The sequence below is a fragment of the Prionailurus bengalensis genome, chromosome B4 (genome assembly GCF_016509475.1).
Source record: "Prionailurus bengalensis isolate Pbe53 chromosome B4, Fcat_Pben_1.1_paternal_pri, whole genome shotgun sequence".
In the NCBI taxonomy this organism is placed as follows: domain Eukaryota; kingdom Metazoa; phylum Chordata; class Mammalia; order Carnivora; family Felidae; genus Prionailurus; species Prionailurus bengalensis.
In genome coordinates, this window is record NC_057358.1 from 95,921,803 (window position 1) to 95,941,850 (window position 20,048).

Sequence of the window (20,048 nt, forward strand, 5' to 3'; positions counted from 1 at the left end):
GAGCCCCGCCTCCGGCTCTGTGCTGACACCTCAGAGCCTGGAGCCTGCTTCAGATTTTGTGTCTCCCTCTCTCTCTGCCCCTCCCCTGCTCATGCTCTGTCTCTCTCTGTCTCAAAAATAAATAAAACCATTAAAAAAAATTTTTTTTAAGAGTGTAGCGATATGCCCCCGGTAATATAATGGTCCCTCAAGGCTGATAGAGGAAGACAGCAGCTGCTCAAAAGGCTGTAAGATCAGTGTGCGTAGGAACTGAAGAGGGCTTCTTCTGCCCTGTTTCTTCCCTTTGCTCCACACCCACCCCCGGCCTGCCACTGCCTTCTATTATTCCAGTTTTCTTGATTACCCATCTCCCTTGTATTGTAGTACATCTTCCTTTGAGGGCTGGCCAGCTTCTTACCCCTTTCCGCATGTGTTGTATGTGGAAGATTGTCAGTAAATGTCACATGAAACCAACATATATTTATTAGAATAAAAATCTTAGTCTAAGAGCATAAGAAGTTTGGGGTGATATTAACAAATTTCTATATGGACTCTCACATATAAAGATGATGCTACCGACCCACCAGAGGCTGGGTATGTGCTTTAATTTTTTCCTCCCCCTGAGGGAATGGGTTTACAAGAGATCCACCCATTCTTTTTCACCCCATTCTCCTTAAGCCCATTTTCCAAAAATCCCTTTGGGACTTGGTCCAGTTTTCAGTTATGTACACAGCTGCTCTCACTGGCCCTGACTTAACTGACTTACCATTGAGCCAAAGATGATAATTGTACACACTAATACTGCATCGAGATAACTAATCTCCCTGGGCAGCCAAAAAAAATCTGATCGCCATTCTCTGTGGCTAAAATTGTTGTTGCCTGTTAACCTGTGGCCCCACCCTGGGAATGTAGACATTATAAGCCAGGAGCTTTGCTAGAAAATATGCTTCAAACGCTTCCTTCCATCCTTCATTTGCCAAAGATGGTCAGAATCTCTGCTTAACATCCTACATCCCAAAGCCGTGTTAACAACCTGAACTTCCTTTTATCAGCATGTTGCCCATAGTATTATACACTCCCTGATATCTCAAACCCAAAAGATAAAACTGTCATTGCCTATTAAATTCTCGGGTATATAATCATCTATGGTAAGAGCGGATGGGTCATATAGACCTTTTAAAAAAAAACAACAAAGTTAAACAAAGCATTTCTTATATATAATTAGTGCGTTCTTTAAGTTTCTTTGGATTTAATCAATCTGAATGCTGTGCCTAAATTTTCCTGTGCAGCATGCCTTCCTGACTGTGTCTGTAATGTTCTTCTGCAGGCATCTCCATAATAATAGAATTCACTCCCTGGGAAAGAAATGCTTTGATGGGCTCCACAGCCTAGAGACTTTGTGAGTTGACCTTTTATTTGTTTCCCTTTTTTCAGTGTTTTCATGAGTATTCTGAAGGAATCAAAATAGCCTTAAAGTCAAACTTGCTGTTTGGTTTGGTTAATTGCCTGAGCTTTAAACAGATATTTACGGCAGCTTTATCTTACACACACACACACACACACACACACACACACAGAGCTAAGCTATAAAACTGATATTTTATTTTAATCTAACAAGAGTGGTAAATGAGTTAGAATCATTATAAACTAAATGAGATGTTCTCTACCGAGCAGTGACTGTTTGCTTAGGAATGTGTACTCTGTGTCAAGGATCAATTCTATACTGTCACTCAGGCTCACTATTCATGAGTCTAGCCTGCACTGCCTGCTCCCCCCACCCCACTGCCCCCAATGAGAGGACACCAACCAGGCAAATGCCAGGACTCTCTAATCTGAGATGAACAGGCGTCTCATTAACAAACCACAAAGGTTCACACTAAAGCAATTCAAAAAACTAAAAAATAATAACAGCTACCATTTCTTGGGCATATCTATAACCAAATATTGCACTGCGTGTTGGCAGACATTGTTTCATTTAACAGCCATCTGAGGAGAGCAGCCATCACTGTCCCACTTTCCGCTCTAGTCAGGTTAAGTTATTTTACGAACATGACATATCTAGTCAGTAGCATAGCTGGGATTTGCTTCTTCCCTAGTTTGAGTCTGAAGTCCATGCTTACCAGTATACACTGCTTCCAAAGAATAGGTGAAAAGTTCAGTTCTGAATTGGTACCTATAATAAAAATAGAGTCCAGCCAGCTGACCGCCAAGAGCCTTTCCCAGAGGCACGGTGAGAAGAATTCTCATTGACCTCACCAGGCTCCAGCCGTTTCCCGGGGGAAGAGCTGCTCCTCATTGCCCTAGCTGAGTGAGAGAGGTATAATGAGGGTAAGGTGACAGGCAGTGAGGGTCCTGAGTGTTCTGGAAGAAAGGGCATGCTTCCATTTGTGCCCCCTCTCACTCCCATATTTTTAATATTCAAATACAGTAAGTCACACAGGGCCTGAATCTACAATGTTGGCTCTGACCCCAGAGATACCAAAGACCATCTCTTCTGTGGCCTTGGAGCCCATTATTTATTTGAATACAGAGCTTAGCATTCGTACATGGTCGGTTTAGCTTCGAACCAGGTCTGGGTCTGGTGATTTCCTGAGGGACCATCTGTTGTTAGTGGTCTTCTCCAGGTCAATGAGTGCTCATGCTCTCTTTCCAGGGTTACTTAAATCACCCTGTGCCTCCTCTTAGAAGAGAGGAACCATCCTCATAAGGAGATGCCAAAGATGAACTTATCCAGAACTTTGAAGTCAATTTCATGGCATAAGCAAGCCATTCCCATGAGCTGCTTGGTAAAATTAGAACTTCTCCCTTATCCACACAGGGCTGGGCATGATATCTTAGCAATGCAAAGCACCTTCCAGTCCTTTCCAACAGAGGAGGAACAAAAAACAGTATTGGCTTTGAAGGGTGTTTCCATAAATAGTGTCTCCTTTTTTTCCCCCCACGTTTGAGATGAAGACCTTGGATTTCATGTAAAGAGTAAAGCATTTCTGGGCAAATTCATATGAGTCTCATTCTCCCCCTCCCCTCCCCTCCCCTCCCCTTGCCCAGGGCTACAGAGGATCAGTAAATTGGTTACTCTCAACCTCTTCCTTTCCCTCACTAGAAACCCAAGTAATTTATAAGGACCCAGTCCTCGTTTAATCAAAACAGAGCATCTGGAGAGATTTACAAACAGGAAGAAAATTTATGTCCACAAAAGACACGAGTTTCCTGCCTGCAGTATAGCTTAAGGATGGTTTGTGCCAGACAAGTAGGAATCCTGATTCATGTTTAACTCAGTCAAATTATCTCTCTTAAAATTAAAAAGCAATTCTTCTCCGTAGAGGAAGATCTAACCACATCTGATTGCCTGACCAAAAGGTTTTTCTGCGTCATCTGGGAAATCTGACATTCCCAGAGACTAGGAGGCAATTACTTTTTCATACGAAGTTGTAGACATAAGGTGGAGTAAGTCTATAAAGCGCTTGTGAGTAATGGAATTGAAAAGCCATTTGTGTCATAACAGATCGAGAAATTAATGTTTCAAAATTGTTTGGCCATTCCATCTCTGTGCCTGAAGGATAACATAGAGCTCTGCCTCACAGACCAGGAAAACATACTTCTGATCTGAATCATTATTTGTGACCCTGAAGAAACTCTAGACCCGATACCCTTCCTGAGAGTACCCAGTACCACATAAACCTCTCCAGAAGCAGGCTATCATCCTGGACCTCAGCCTGGGAGAGACACTTGGACTCATCAGGAGTCAGGGACAAAGCAGCTCTCCAAGATGCCCTCTCAGGCGAGACTCTGAAACGCAGGGGGGTTGGTCAGAGGGTGTAGGTGGGAACAAGAAAGGAGATGTGATTCAGGAGCTAGGACGAGAGCACACACAAGCGGGCAGCTTGGTGAGCCGGGTTCAGGTGAACGGCTACATCAGCAAGCAGCCAACACCTGGCCAAACGTCCCTCTTACTTGAACGTTAACACTGTCATCTGTCCCTCCCTTTTTTTAAATGCCTCTGTGCCACTGAGACTTGACTCTGAAATGTCTCATGATCAGTGTGATGACCAATTTTAATGCACATACTGGTCAGCAAGCCAAGAAAATCTCTTTCCATAAAGAGAAGGAATGAGAATTTTTATCAGTGATCCTGCCCCATTGGACGGCATGTTAACTTTCCCTGTATAAGTAGTATATTCGAATTTTTAAATGAGAAACTGAAAATACTATTTACTTATTTTCAGAGATTTAAATTATAATAATCTTGATGAATTTCCCACTGCCATCAGGACACTCTCCAACCTTAAAGAACTGTAAGTATTTAGGACAGATTTAATGGGAGAATTCTATTCTTTGTGAATTCACTTTAAAATATGTTTGATTATTGTACATAGTGTGACTGACTAGAAGATTTTTAAAAGTTTGTATAGGGGCACCTAGGTGGCTCAGTCGGTTAAGCATCTGGCTCTTGATATCAGCTCAGGTAGTGATCTTGCAGTCTTGAGATCAAGCCCCAAGTTGGGCTCCATGCTGAGTGTGGAGCCTGCTTGGGATTTTCTCTCTCCCACTCTCTTTCTGCCCCTCCCCCACTCTCTCTCTCTCTCTCTCTCTCTCTCTCTCTCTCAAAATAAATAAACATTTAAACAAATAATGTATAAATAATGGTTAAGTAAACCTGTAATATATTTTAATTTATTCTATCATCAGATAGTCTTTTTTAAATTTATAATGGATTTCTCTAATATGTGTATATTAAAAAATATATACATAGTTCTCTAAATCATACTCTTTTCCTAAGCTATATTTCCCCAACATTTATATACTTCATAGATTTATAGAAAATTGCTATGGAATTCAGTTATTTGCCAAGCATTTTGAAAAACAAACTTCTCTAGGCTGCATAAGTCTAGGACTAGAGAAATCAAATGCATGTGCCTAGTACTATGCTAGATGCTTTCACGTACATTATTTCATATTCTTTAAATACTCTGTGAGTCATATTTAATTTTTAAAAACCTACAATTTTACTAAGGTAAAGCTAACTTTCAGCTCCTAGGTTGCATATATTGTCTTTTATATACTAAAATTTAATTGCCTTTTCTTTGTACCTAAAAATATGAATAATGTATGAAAGGAATGTTCCAATATTTGGAAAGAAAAATAAACATAGAGTCTATCCTCTTGGCTGAGAGAAATAAGACACACAGCTAAAGGAGGCAGACAACAGGGCTTGTTTGTAAGAAAAAGCCTTTAGGAGGGGGTTCTCCCTCAGGAACCCCACGTGTGGCTGTACCGGGAAGTCATCGTGGTCTCTGCTTAGGCAACCCAAAGACTGTCACTCACCTATCCAGTCACCAGCCCACATGAGACCCAGAGATCATTGACTCTGCCCCTCTGCCATTCAGACAACATTAGCACCGACAGAGGAGAGTCAATTTGTTATTACACACTCACTGAGCACCTTCCCTCAGCTCAGGAAATTTTGCCCTCATAAGGAGATTACTTAAATCTCTGCTTCACAGCAGCTTAAGTCAATTTTCTCTTCTCCTAGCTTCAAATGGGGTCAGAAGGAGTGATCATAATCCCCTCTCCAAAGATGGTTCCCTCTCTCTCAAGTTGTTATACAATGGTGCTCTATTGGATATTAACAGATGGAATTTCTTTTTATAACATTAGATTGTAAGTTTCCATAAAGCACAACTATTATTTTCAGATTCTTTATTCCTCTTTCAAGATAAGAGCTCGCGATTTCTTTTTCTCCTGGAGAGCACATAAGCTTCAAAATGCATAGAGGAATTTAACTGTATCCTCTAGTTACCAAAGAGGTTGATTATTGCCACAGGAAGGGGGGGGTACCATTACATAATTTTACCCTACACGTTATTTTCTAAAAAAAAAAATTTCCCTCTCTTTCTAGAGGATTTCACAGCAACAATATCAAGTCAATACCTGAGAAAGCATTTGTAGGCAATCCTTCTCTTATTACAATGTAAGTGGCCATAGTTCTTTTTGATTTTTCCATCCTGAAATATAATACATAATGCACTGTTAAATATAATACAATGAGTGTCCTATATTTTCCCAAGTTTGGTCTTTGTCAGTGTAAGAATCTATACAGAGAAGTGTATGGAGAGATGTTGTGTCAGGTTTTAGCTGAATGCTAACATAACATCAAAGATTCTTTTTTTCTATACCCTACAAGTGTGCATTGCATTATGCTTCATATCTTCAGATGCCTTGTCTCACTTCACAAAAATCTTGTGAAATAGTTTTGCTTATCTCTATTTTCTAAGGAATAAAACTCATTTTCAGAGTATCAATGTCAAGGTCACCTAGTCATTCAGAACTTAAATCCAAGTATACTCGAAATATAAATTATTACATACAAATGGGAGTCCTTTACAGCAATAGACTCCATTGATGGTGGGGGTTTGGGCCATACTGGCTTATGCTAGGTTTCTATATCGATTTGTTACCAAGCCCAAGCATTGAGTCACATTTATAGAATTACAAGCTAGGTTGTAATTCTAGAAAGATGTGTGCATTCTTAAAAGGTGTATTGGGGATTTATATGCCATCAAAGCATAAAATAGAGTTACAACTACAGCGTATAATTAATTGGTTATATGTTCACATTTTAGCAGAGACAGAAAACTGATCATCTGTAGACATACAGGAAGATGAAAATAGGCATTAGGATTGTTCTTTGTTAAAGACCCCTGGCAGATTTGGGGCGTAGTACTGGCCTGAGGTCTGCAGGAGGGGTCTTGGATATGCAGGAGGAGAGTAAGGACAACTGTTGAACCTGACTCTAGGGGCATTTCTTGGTAGATATTCATCCTGTGCCAACTTAAGAGGCTTTTTGGAACCGGGTAGCATCTGTCACCAATGAGCTGGAATCCCAATTAGCCCTGACAACTGGAAAAAAAAAAAAAAATACCATTCATCGTTTCTGAAATATGTTGACAGTATGTTGGCAAACTAAGGGTTTTAAAGTTTATTGCCAATAAACATTAAGCCTCATTAGAGAGTATTTACATATTAAGAGTTGGCAAATTGCATTGCCTTTGCTTCTTTTTCCTTGCAGCCACAAGCCTGCGTTTGTTTTTTTAATCGCTCTTTTGATATGCTAATACCACTTGAGAAAGGACTTGAAGCCCCCAAAATTTATTAGTGCTTCTATCCAGTATTTTATGGTATTCACTGTTTTCTCCCTGAAACTCTCCTCTCCTTGCTTCTGCCTCTATCTCTTGCCACTGCCACCCCATCAAGGATCCCCAGCTCCCACTCTGTGTGAACGCTTCCCTTGTCCCATTGGCTACCCAGTCCCCATGTCTACCTCTATGGTCCCCGTCCTCCGTGTGACTTCTTTTCATGCCCACTGCCCCCATCCTCTGCCAGCCACCACCTCGACATTCTTGCCACCCTCCCTGCCTCTACCGCTAACAGACCTGTCACCCTGAAGCACAGCATCCGTCACTCTCTTGCTGTGAAACATACGGAGATTCAGGATTGTCTATAGTGAATCTCCTGACCAGCTCCCCAAAGCTCTCCTCAATTACCATATGCCATAACCCAGATGGACTAAGCTATCCTCATAGAGCAAAACTCTTTATTTCCTTTGTTCCTATGATTCCATCCCCTCACAATGCTTATTGAAATTCTGTCTTCCTGGGCCCATTTCCAATGATATTCCATTAAGTTTTTCTTGATCTCACAAGAAAACTCCCTCCTAAGAACCCTTTAACTCCTTATTTGTATTTGTGATACTTAGGTACACAAGCATGTGTATTCATATCTGCCCAGGATACATACATACACACGTGTGAACACAATTACATACATACAAGCATATCGTCTAGATAAGGGACAGTGTAATATTATGATGAAAACTCCATTTTTTTTTTATTTTTTTTTTCAACGTTTATTTATTTTTGGGACAGAGAGAGACAGAGCATGAACGGGGGAGGGGCAGAGAGAGAGGGAGACACAGAATCGGAAGCAGGCTCCAGGCTCTGAGCCATCAGCCCAGAGCCCGACGCGGGGCTCGAACTCACGGACCGCGAGATCGTGACCTGGCTGAAGTCGGACGCTTAACCGACGGCGCCACCCAGGCGCCCCGAAAACTCCATTTTTAATCATAAGACCTTCCAGCTCTAGCTCTTTCTCTTACCGATTGTCTAACCTAAGAGAAGAAGTTGGAGGGTAAGAGGACAGAAGGGGACTTAGGTTGGTTGGGTGACAATTCTATCCCAGGTACTATACCAGATGTCACACAAGCATTAGCTCTTTCAATTTTTACACAAACCCTACAACTAAGATTTATTATTCCAGCTTAACAAATTAGGAAAGTAAAGCTCGGGGAAGTAATGTACTTGCCAAAGTATCTGAGCTTTAGTTTCCTCCTCCAAAAATGAGATAAATAATATCTAAGTATCTGTGCTATGGATCTCATGAAGCTGTTGAGTAGACCAACTGAGCTATACATGTGAAAGTACTTTATCAACCAGGATGTGGGATGCTGCTACTTATTTGTTCTGTCCCAATTGATTCCAAGCTTCTTTAGGGCAGGGACATTTTACCCATCTGCAAACTCCCAGAATCTAGCGTAATGTCAAGCACATAGTAGATACTTAATTACGGCTTCCCTAATGAATCAGTCTCTAAATTCCCACAGTACCGACCCTCATACTTTGAGCACAGTAGACACCAATAAATATTAGTTGAATTTCATTGAACTAGGATGTGTCAACTGAGAACTTTTTGTAGGGCTCCATTGACCAGACAATTCAAATACCATTACATTGAAAACATCTGTAGGACAGCCTGGGTGGCTCGGTTGGTTCAGTGTCTGACTCTTGATTTTGGCTCAGGTCATGATCTCACAGTTCATGGGATCAAGCCCCACGTCAGGCTCTGTGCTGACAGCGCGGAGCTTGCTTGGGGTTTTCTCTCTCCCTCTCTCTCTGCACCTTCCCCACTCATGCTCTTTTCTCTCTCCCAAAATAAATAAGCAAACATTTTTTTTAATCTGTAAAACAAAATATCATTTAAGTTCTAATAATGTCTTACCTTTAAAAGCAGTCATGACTTTTTTTAAAAAACTAAATGTCACCCAAAAAAGCAGAGTAGCAAATTTTCTCTCAAATAATTTGAGGAGTCCTTCTTGTATGTTATGATAAGATTTGACTAACTTTCATATAAATATATGTACTGCACCTTTGTTTATTTAATGATATGACTGGCAACCCCTTGAATTACCTTCTTGCCACTTGATGAATGGTCCACGGATGTTGGAGGAAGAGGAACATTTTTAAGTATACCTATAGTCTGCTCACTTGCTTTTCTCCTTAGTAACTATCACTCATGTCTACCTTATTATCAGAAATTTTCATTTTTATATAGTATGGATTTCTTGCCCAAAGCCTCCTCATGTGAGTTAAAACATTTTTGAGGTTTGCCTGATACCAAGTAATTGGGATGTTATACAATATAGTATAATCACGGTTACACACACTTAATATATTCCCTGAAATTTTGAACAGGTATTCATTTGTCATTCAACTTTTATACTAAGACATTGGTGTTTGGATTTTTTTCAGACATTTCTATGACAACCCCATTCAGCTTGTTGGAAGATCTGCTTTTCAACATTTACCTGAACTAAGAACACTGTAAGTTTTTCTCTTGCAGATCACTTTCCCTTGTAGGGTTGTTGTAAAAACCACATGCATATTTTAAGTTAAAGTGCTTTGAAAATGGCACTAAAATTACCCCTTTCTGGAAACTTCTTTTGATAGTACTCATGTACCCCTCCTTCTAGGACTTTGAATGGTGCCTCACAAATAACTGAATTTCCTGATTTAACTGGAACTGCGAGCCTGGAGAGTTTGTAAGTACTCAAATAGGCTCTTGACTTGGCCCAGCACACACACTGCCCTTGAAGCCTGACCAGTCTTAAAGTCAGTGAATAAAAATATGTCACTGTGCAATGCCTGAATAAAAGAATTATGTCTGGTTTGTGTTTCAACAGGACTTTAACTGGAGCACAGATCTCATCTCTTCCTCAAACCGCCTGCGATCAGTTACCTAATCTGCAAGTGCTGTGCGTATCAGGAAGGCAGTAACATTGTGTAAACAGGCAACTTCCATCTAGGAGCAAAATGGCAGGCGTTATTTCAATAATGCTTTAAAAGGGGAGAAAGTTCTTTCCTTGCAGGGCTCCAGCAGGTCGGTCCTCCCTCGCCCCCGTGGGGGGTTAGGGAATTGACTCTCTCATGTGACCCCGGTAATGGTGGCGGCACACCCTTTGTTCCCAAGTTCCATCCAGTCTCCCATTAGAGTTTCAACTGGCACACGTTTCCTGTCAGAAAATGGATATGAACAAGCCTAGATAACTTAATTTCCCCTTCTTTGCAGAGCGAAAAAAATTACCTAATGGATTAAAAACCCAATATGGATGCCAAAATAAAAAATTAAGTTATCAGACCCATACAAACCTTGATAAAGGTGACCAAACATTCTTCCGGTATAGTTGTGGGTGCCATGTTCTAGTGTTTCCACTAATGGTTAAACAGCTTGCATATATTATTTCTGTTGACTTGGGTTGTTGGTTTTTTTTCCTCTGCCTTTCCCTTTCTGAAAAGTAGTTTATAGGAATTTGAAGAGCTTTGTTTTGACCTTCCATTTTCAGCCCTTCCCCTTAACTCCCAACCCTATTACCATCCTCTCATGCATTGTGGGGACTTAATGAATGGACCCTTAGTCTCCAGTCATGGCTGTGTTCTCACAGAGGAAACATCTGTGTCAGTTGAATGCCTCTAATTCCACCACAGGCTTCACCCAGTAGCAGAGCTACAAGCAGCACTACAAATGTAAGGGGAAGAATGGGAATGTCTGCCATAATGATTCTGCCTTCCCCTCTCCCCAGCCCCCTAGCCACTTCAGACTTCAGTTGTTCAGTGATAGGAGGTTGTAGTAACACCACGTGACAGCCTTGGAGTCAGTCATTTGTGTGTAAAGGGAGGGAACATAGAGTAAGTCTCCTCCTCTTCTCCCACATCGCCCTCTGAGGTGTAGATACAGATGAGGAAGCTGACAATTAGGATAGTTAAGCACATTTGTCAATGTCACACAGCAAGAAAGTAGCAGAGTCCAAATTCAAATACAGGCAGTTTGATTGAATAGCTGGTGAAAGTGCATGAATACCAGGAGAAAGTGCATGAACACCAGGTAGTGGAAATCTTAGGGGCCATTTTAGAATTCTGCCTACCCACCCAAAATGGCATAATTACCCTCATTTCTCAAGGAAACTGGCTTAATAACATGACTAAGATTTCACAGGCTATAGCTAATACTTAAGGAGCCAGCATTTAAACTGCATCTGTCTCCACTATGTCACATAGCAAATGGTAAACCACCCAGGTCTAGAAATGCATAAATTGGCTAAGAGCAAAGTCCCTGGTCTGTTTTTCTGGTTCAAATCCCATCTCTTTATACACCAGCAAGAGATCTTGAGCAAGTTATTTATCCCTTCTGGGGTTCCATTTCCCAATCTATAAAATAGAGACATAGCCATTTCCTTCAGAGGATCATCATGAGGATTAAATGAATTACTACATGTCAGACACTTATACCAGCACTGGAACATCGTAAACTCTCAGGCAGTGTTAGCTCTTATCAACTTCTTTCTCATTTCCCTTAAACCATTATTCTTTCTTCAAGCTATTCTTTCCTCAAGCTGAAACTTGAAAGGTCTGAAAGAATACAAATCCATTAACCACCGAAGCTTGTCATTTTCAAAGCACTTCAACCTGTAATTTTGATTTGTTCTTCACAACACTGCAAGATCAGTAGGTATCTTCTCATTTAAGGAGAAAACTAAAAAAGGTATAATGCTTTGACCAACATATTGACCAAGTTGAAGAATCCAAGTTGAGGCTGAGAACAGGACTCAGGGTCCCGACCTCTACTACAGTCTACTTTATGTTCTGGAAACATAGGTCTGTGAGCTTCCACCCTTTGGCTGAATCATCCACTGAGTACCTGTACATGAAGAAACTGCCCCCAAGTTGCCTCACCTCCATGGGAATTCCCTGGCTGTGTGTGGCTTTCCCCACTAAGTAGCTGGTGATCTTAGGCAAATTATTTCACATTGTATGGTGATAATCAGTGTCTCCCTCATAAGGTGACCACAGGTCAAATGAAGTAATTTAGGTAAAGCTGTAAACATGGTGTCTATATTTAAGAAGTGCTTCATCAATGTTAGCCATGAAAATCATTAGGTAGAAGGTAGGTAGAAGGTGACACTGGGTCTTTACATGGGAGAAGGTTTTATGTATCCTCTACTAAGAGGTGCACAGGAAGGATTTGTCTCCTTGCAGTGTGTGGAGATGAGCGAACCAAATTATTATCAGCTTTGATGATATGTATGTCCATTTTATCACATTTACTACTATTTAAAAATATACACCGAATTTTTAACCAGGTGTATTTGTGCGTAGGTGTGGGGTATGGTTTTGGGTTTTTTCATATTTTGTTTGGTTTACTTTGGTCTTTCAAGCCTCAGTATAAACTACAAACTTGTGTTTGCAAACAGCTTCATTTGCATTATTTGTGTGTGGTAACTGAACTGTATTTCTATATGAATTCCATTTATTCACTAAATGTAGAAAAAAGTGATCAATTACAAGAACAAGATAATTTAAAAGCCTCTTAGAAAACAGTATGGATTTTTCAGTTCCATGGTGGCGATCTGGTTTTAAGAATTAGAATCAGGCATGAAAGTGTGTTAGTTGATTAGCCGATAACTTTTAAAACATGAGACAAGATTTTTTTTTAAATATCTATGTTACTTTATCTACCAGCTTTCTTTTTTTAAGCTTTCTGCAAATTACCATGGCTTGTTTTAGATTAGTTATATTATACTATAAATATGTCCAGATGTTTTTGTTATTCTGTAATTTGTTGAGTTTTGGCTGAAGACTTTCTTAGATTTTTTTTCCCCCTTGTAGTGATTGATTTCAAAGTTAGTGCTATGTTTTGACTTGTTGTTGGATTTTTTTTAGCTGATTAGAAAAGAACCAACAATGATTCTCTTAGCTGTAGAGATATAGCAGCTCCTAGAAAGAGAGACACAATTATTTAATTTAATTTGGACTCATTTCTGCAAGATAATAGCTAGAACATTGTAGATCATCACTAACAAAATATAAATAAATTTGTTAAGTAAATTATTTAAATCAATTAAAGAAGCAAAACAGCCACATTTCAGTAAACGTTTGGATCTATGCTTAATCCAATAATGCCTCTGACTACCTGCTCCATGTCAGGGCTGGGGAAACATTCAGAGTCTGCCTTTGGGAGATATATCATCTTGGAGAGGAAAGGAGAGCAAAGCATGTTTCCTTAAGATTAATATATAACAGATTTTCCCTTTTGTACCTTCTGTTTTTCAGAGATCTATCTTACAACCTGCTGGAAGATTTACCCAGTTTTTCAGTCTGCCAAAAGCTTCAGAAAATGTACGTCTATAAGAGTTTCTAAGTCACTTAGCAAAGAACAAGAGCCAAAACTCACTTTTCCAGGGGTCATTGGTTTGCTTGCCCTGCAGGTCGCTGGGGAGGCATTTGGTGCTTTTCCCTTCTTATACACACAAGGTGTGACTGTGTAGGACGCCTATTAAGTTGGGAAACACAGATAATATTATTTTTCTATGCATTGTACTGTAAGTAAAGCATTTATTATGCTTTTTTTCTTTCTTCCCCCAAACTTGGTGATATAAGAACTGAGTTTATTTGAGCTTTGGAATTTTTCTAAACTTATATATCCAATGAGTGACGTTACTTTTAAATACAGGAAGGACTTGGGTTTGTTGGGGTGTTGGTTCCACATAGTCATCCTTAGAGGAGGCGCCCTATTTGTCTGTCATATTTGAGGTGCCATGGATGCACTTACACATGAAACATGCTAACCTTCTTGCCTCCTCTACAAAGGATCAGCCTTATTGCTTTTTTTCATGTTTATTTATTTATTTTTTCGAGAGAGGGAGAAAGTGCACGCAGAGTCAGAAAGGGGCAGAGAGAGGGAGAGAGAAAATCTCGAGCAGGCTCTGCGCTGTCAGCCAGAGCCCGATGAGGAGGTTGTTCTCAGGACCGGGAGATCATGACCTGAGTCCAAACCAAGAGTTGGATGCTTAACCGACTGAGCCACCCGGGCGCCCCAGCATTATTGCTTTATAGACATACTTCGGTTTTGATCAAAACAATATTAACCATCTGGGGTGCCTGGGTGCTCATGGTTTCCACTCAGATCATGATCTCATGGTTTTTGCGTGACGGAGCCCCCGTTGGGCTCTGTGCTGACAGTGACAGCCCTGCTTGGGATTCTCTCTCTCTTCTTTCTTTCCCTCTCTCTCTGCCCCTCCCCCACCCTCTCAGTCTTTCTCAAAATAAGTAAATAAACTTTAAAAAAAAAACAATATTAACCATCGGTCTTTTCCCACTTAATTTTTCCCTGAATGCCTTTGGGTGATTAAGAGAGAAAAAGAAAGACAAATCCGTCTTTAAAAGGTAAGGATTTGACTCTCTTGAAGACCCCCAAAGAATACTAGAATGACTCACAAGGCAGAGCCAGCAGGCGCCAAGTGATTGAATGATGATGGCATTTGGAATATAGTTTTACATCCACCCAAAAGAACTCGTTGCTCTGAAAGAGCGGCAACGCTTAAGTGTATAAATTGGAATGTTCTTCTTTAAACAAAACAAAAAATTTTTAATCAGTCACTTGACACTCATATTTCATGTGTTCCTTTGATTGAGGGCAGGTAATCCTTCTGTAGAAGTACTCCGAAAACTAATCTTTGAAACCAGTGACTTTGAAATCAATCTTTGGAACTCTGTCGTTTCAGAGACCTGCGACATAATGAAATCTTTGAAATTAAAGTTGACACTTTCCAGCAGTTGCTCAGCCTCCGAGCTCTGTGAGTACTGCCTGCCAGCGCCTTTCCCAACACAGAGCGCTTTCTTTCTCTTTCGGGTCTTCCCCAATGTTTTCTTTCCACTGTACACTGGAATTGTTGGGCCTTCGTGTCTGTATTTGCCATCAAAGGGCAAGTATCCTGCTCGTGATAATTTCCAGGAGTATATTCAAAAGTAGTAAATTTGCAGTCTGCTCTCTGATATGAAACTTGAATGAAGAGGAAGGAGGCCAAGCTGTTGAATCACCTACGAAATGCGTTTCTGTCAGCAGCCTGGAATTGGTAGGGATTTCCACAAGGAAATGGGATGACCACACAATACTTCCTGCCCATTCGTTTTTCCTGGGGAAACAGTTTTCAAGATGTGTCTCAAAGTGCTTAAGAGCCGTCATGGGGCCACCACCAAGAATGCAGGTTCCAGGTCCTTACCTGCCTCATGAGTTAGAATCTCTGAGGTGGTTCAGGTGGGTCCCGACGATCTGCTTTTTAACAAGTACCCTAAGGTTTGAGCACAACTGCCCTGGAAAGGCTTCTGTTGATCAGATGAGTAAGAATTGTAAATACAGTATCTAATTCCATTTTATGAATGAAAACACCATGTATTAACCATAAACTTAAAAAAGAAAACCTTGGTAACAGATTGTTTTCTGTGTCAGCTAAGTCTTTTTCACCTCCAAACTGAGTTTCAATGTAGTTTTGATGAATAATGACAATATAGAATGTTTAAACTCTGGTATATTTTGATAAAACCCCCTTTTTCCCTAAGGTTTTTCTTTTTTCTTTTTTTTTTTAATGTTTATTTTTGAGAGAGAGAGAGAGAGAGAGTCAGAGCATGAGTGGGGGAGGGGCAGAAAGATTGGGAGACAGAATCTAAAGCAGGCTCCAGTCTCCGAGCTGTCAGCACAGATGTGGGGCTCGAACTCAGGAGCCATGAGATCATGACCTGAGCCAAAGTCAGAGGCTTAACCGACTGAGCCACCCAGGCGCCCCCTAAAGTTTTTCTGCATACTTAAGAGACTATATCCTTGTAAAATAATACTATTCCTCAAAACATTTTAAATTTACCTTTAAGAATCATCTTCTAAAAATTTACCTTGAAAACTATCTCGTTCTGAATTTAAGTATGTTGCCCTTCCCATTTGTTTTATATCAGCTTGTGAAGTTCTTCTACTTTTTTTTAAATAAATGTAAAACAAAAAATACATTACCTCCTTTCATTACCTGCCTTTTTCATCCAGTTGGAGTTCTGGCTGTTTCCAAAGGTCAGTTCCATTTTAAAAGGCTGAAACAGTTGATAACACTCTATTATGTCATTGAATTTGTTAATAGAGTAGAACTTAAATGTTCTCATCAAAAAAAAAAAAATTTTTTTCATATGCACATGAAATAGAAGACTGATCTCTAATGATAGCAAAAGAATGGGATCCTGAAGGCTACATGTATGAGTGTCGCTGAATTCTTCCAGCCCCTTAGACCTCACATCCATCATTCACCCAGCTCTGCCAACTCCAGTTCAGCTATTCTTCTGCCACTGGCCCATCATTGGTCTCCACTCATCCATCCCATTCTCTAAAGAGAATCTTTCTCAAACAGAAGTCTAATCATGGTACTTTCCCTGCTTCAAGAATCTTTTTAGTCCCCTATTGTCTTCAAATCCACACCAGACTTCCCAGCACCACCTTCAAAATCTGACTCCAACCTCCTGACTCTTACCCAGGCATTCCAGTCCCCTGACACATGGTGGCCATTTCCCCTATTCCTGTTGCCCATCGGATTCCTCTCCACCCTTGACTCACTCCCTGCCCATGCCACAAGAACAAGATCTGCGAGCCCACTCCACTCTGATGCACTTTGCACATTCTCTGCTCCAGGACTCAACACTCAGCTCTGCCACGGGTAGACTATGCCCTGGCCCCCAAATGACAAGAACTCTTTTATCTTCTTATCCCCAGGGTCAGGTGCAGTGGCTCTCATTATTTACTTAAGAATTCCAAACATATTCCGAGCGAAACATCATCAGGTTCTCTGAGGTCAGTTAGCTTGAGTTTGAATCCCAGCTCCTGAGATTATTCTGTGACTTTGAGCAAGTCACTTAATACTCTGTGCCTCTCTTCACACCACTAAAATGGGGCTAATGACAATACCTACCTCTTAGAGTTGTGTTAAGGGTTATGAGACAATACGTGTGAAAAAACAACTCATAACCCAACCTGGCACATGGTAAATATGCAATAGTATCATGATGATGTTTGTTGTTATCATTATTACAACAAGTATATATCCTCTTAAGATGTATCAGTAAGGGTCTTGGCAGGAAATGGTGCAAATGAAGAGACATTTGCATAGGTGTTGGTGGGGAGTAAGCAAGGGATGGGCTTTCGGGAACCAACAACATGGCCAAGACTGAGGCTAACGGAACACAGGCACAGAGAAGGGATGCTGTGGTTGAGAAACGTGCAGCTGCCACCAGACAAGATTCCAAAACAGAGAAGGAGCACAGGTACCCAAGTTGTCTCTCCTGGGCTTCTGACTGCATAGAGTAGGGAGCCCCTGGGCACGTGGCCTGTAGGACCAGCCCCAGGCACAGAACAGGGTAGGAGAGTGGAAGTGGCTCCTCCCGGGGCTGCTGCGAACATTCCAGCCCACAGACATACCAACACAAGTGGAATTACAGTCCTTTGAACATACAAATTCTCCCTTATTTGTTTTAAATGCAAATTGCTATAAAGCCCCATGGCAGGACTTGGCCTACATTCCTGATAATTCCTCTCTGTGAAGCTCCCTGGGCACCCATGTTCTACTCACAGCCACCAGAGACTTTGACAGATGGCATGACTTGCTTCCCTCACCGGACATAAGTTTTATGAGCAGCTCAGGAGAAGACTGTGTCCTCACTCAATTACCCAACCCCCAAATGTGGCTCCCCCACTCCTTCCCTACCATATCCTCCCCTTGTTAGCCAAAATTTTTTTCTGTTCTGGCAGCAGGAATGGATCAAAATAAAAAGCCTTCCAGTTTCACCCAGTTTAGGGAGACTTTCAAAGGAATATAAATGTTCTTCAAATACCATTTATCCAAGATAATTCAAGAGGCACAGTACCATAAATAAATCACTCATTTGTGCTAGAGAAGTTGACAGTGATCACTTTCAGTTTCCTCAAATGTCTATACTTTAGTTATACTTATTAGTTAGGCATTTTAAAAATACAAGTTTTAAGTTCATTGTTTCTTTTTTGAAATGTGGAAGTTCTTATTCCTGCTGAATCACCTACATTTCAGTGTGTATGCGTGTGCGTGTGTGTATCTGTTTAGTGAATTTTATTTCTCCATAAATTGTAGGTTTTCTGTTATCAAAGGATTTTATTTCCAACATATTAGCACCCTTTTATATTTATTTTGAGCTAAGAATTTAAATGTACATCTCCTTTACTGGGAATTTATTTATTTTTTAATGTTTATTTATTTTTGAGAGAGAGAGACAGAGAGACAGAGACAGAGACAGAGCGTGAAAAGGGGAGGGGCATAGAGAGAGGGACACACCGAATCCAAAGCAAGCTCCAGGCTCTGAGCTGTCAGCCTGGAGCCCAACACAGGGCTCAAACTCATGAACCAGGAGATCGTGACCTGAGCCAAAGTCAGATGCTTAACCAACTGAGCCACCCAGGTGCCCCTTATAAAAAAAAAAAAAAAAAAAAAAACCTTCTCTGTGTGGGGCCTGTGTGGCTCAGTTGGGTAAGCATCTTACTACAGCTCAGGTCATGACCTATGGCTCAAGTCATGATCTCATGGTTCTTGAGTTCAAGCCCCATGTTGGGCTCTGCACTAACAGCACAGAGCCTGCTTGGGATTCTCTCTCTCCCTCTCTCTCGGCCCCTCCCCTGCTTGCTCTCTCTCTGTCTCTCAGAATTAATAAACATTAAAAAAAAAAAAAAAAACTCTGTGTTTCTCTTAAAGCCTGACATATCTGATGATGTACACAAAGTGTTGCTGCATTTCATTACATTTCTAGGGACATTTCATCTACTTCACATTTACTTGCTTGTCAGTGGAAGAGCCTCAGAAGTTCCTGTCTTACTGCTCCTCTACCCCTACTCACCTCAGAGACACCCTAATAAAATTTTACAAGCATGTTCAAGTCACCTTTTTCACAGAGAATAAGATCTAAAATATCCACCTGAATGATTTCTCCTTGATTGATTTAAAACAAGATTGAGGGGCGCCTGGGTGGCTCAGTCGGTTGAGCGTCTGACATCAGCTCAGGTCACGATCTCACGGTTCGTGAGTTCGAGCCCCGCGTCAGGCTCTGGGCTAATGGCTCAGAGCCTGGAGCCTGCTTCCGATTCTGTGTCTCCCTCTCTCTCTGCCCCTCCCCCATTCATGCTCTGTCTCTCTCTGTCTCAAAAATAAATAAACATTAAAAAAAATTTTTTTTTAAATAAAACAAGATTGATTTCAAGTCCGTTCTTTAGTCATTTTTACTACTGATATCTTTATCTGATGTGATCAACTAATTGTTTTGCCCTGAATGGAAGCTAAATTTTGGTAAGAGAATGAATATATATGGTAAAACTTCATACCATCTTTTTAAAATATCATCCTCTCATTTGCCTTATATATATATTCTTTTTTTAAATAGGAATTTGGCTTGGAACAAAATTGCCGTTATTCATCCCAATGCCTTTTCCACTTTGCCATCTCTAAGGAAGCTGTGAGTATCTCATGACTTGTTTATGGCATATTTTAAGAAATTGGGGGCCACTTAACTTCCTCACAAATGTCGGTGTTGCTGAAGAAACTGCCACACACAGATTGCCCAGCCCTCAGTTCTCTCCACGCTCGAGTGAAGTCAGACCAGGGAGGAACCCTGCCCCTCCAAGGCCACGTGGGCCCTGACTGCGTATTTGAAGAGCTGGGTGACAGCTGTTCTGCTTATTGAAGTGAAATTTTCCACTTTCGCTGAGCAGTCAGGTGGGGTGGAATAAGATGTCATTTCAGTCCCAAAGGGCTTTCGTTTTATATTTGCCATCCTAAGAGAAAACTTTCCTGTCCCGCGTTTCCTCCCCTCGGGGCCTCTGAACCCTTTCCTCACCCCTCTCCAGTAGCTAACAGA

At 40.9% G+C, this 20,048-nt stretch overlaps 1 protein-coding gene across 2 annotated transcripts in view; it reads left to right on the forward strand.

Moving 5' to 3' along the window:
- The window catches only part of LGR5 (leucine rich repeat containing G protein-coupled receptor 5), a 137,335-nt gene that overhangs the window by 109,963 nt on the left and 7,324 nt on the right, over positions 1-20,048 (forward strand). The window contains exons 6-14 of one of the 2 annotated variants that reach the window (XM_043565035.1): positions 1,307-1,378; positions 4,206-4,274; positions 5,879-5,950; positions 9,564-9,635; positions 9,785-9,853; positions 9,995-10,066; positions 13,419-13,484; positions 14,870-14,941; positions 19,575-19,646. In XM_043565035.1, the coding sequence (XP_043420970.1) occupies positions 1,307-1,378; positions 4,206-4,274; positions 5,879-5,950; positions 9,564-9,635; positions 9,785-9,853; positions 9,995-10,066; positions 13,419-13,484; positions 14,870-14,941; positions 19,575-19,646 (636 nt within the window). The remainder of the gene's footprint in view (positions 1-1,306; positions 1,379-4,205; positions 4,275-5,878; positions 5,951-9,563; positions 9,636-9,784; positions 9,854-9,994; positions 10,067-13,418; positions 13,485-14,869; positions 14,942-19,574; positions 19,647-20,048) is intronic. The other variant, XM_043565036.1, reaches the window with a different exon arrangement.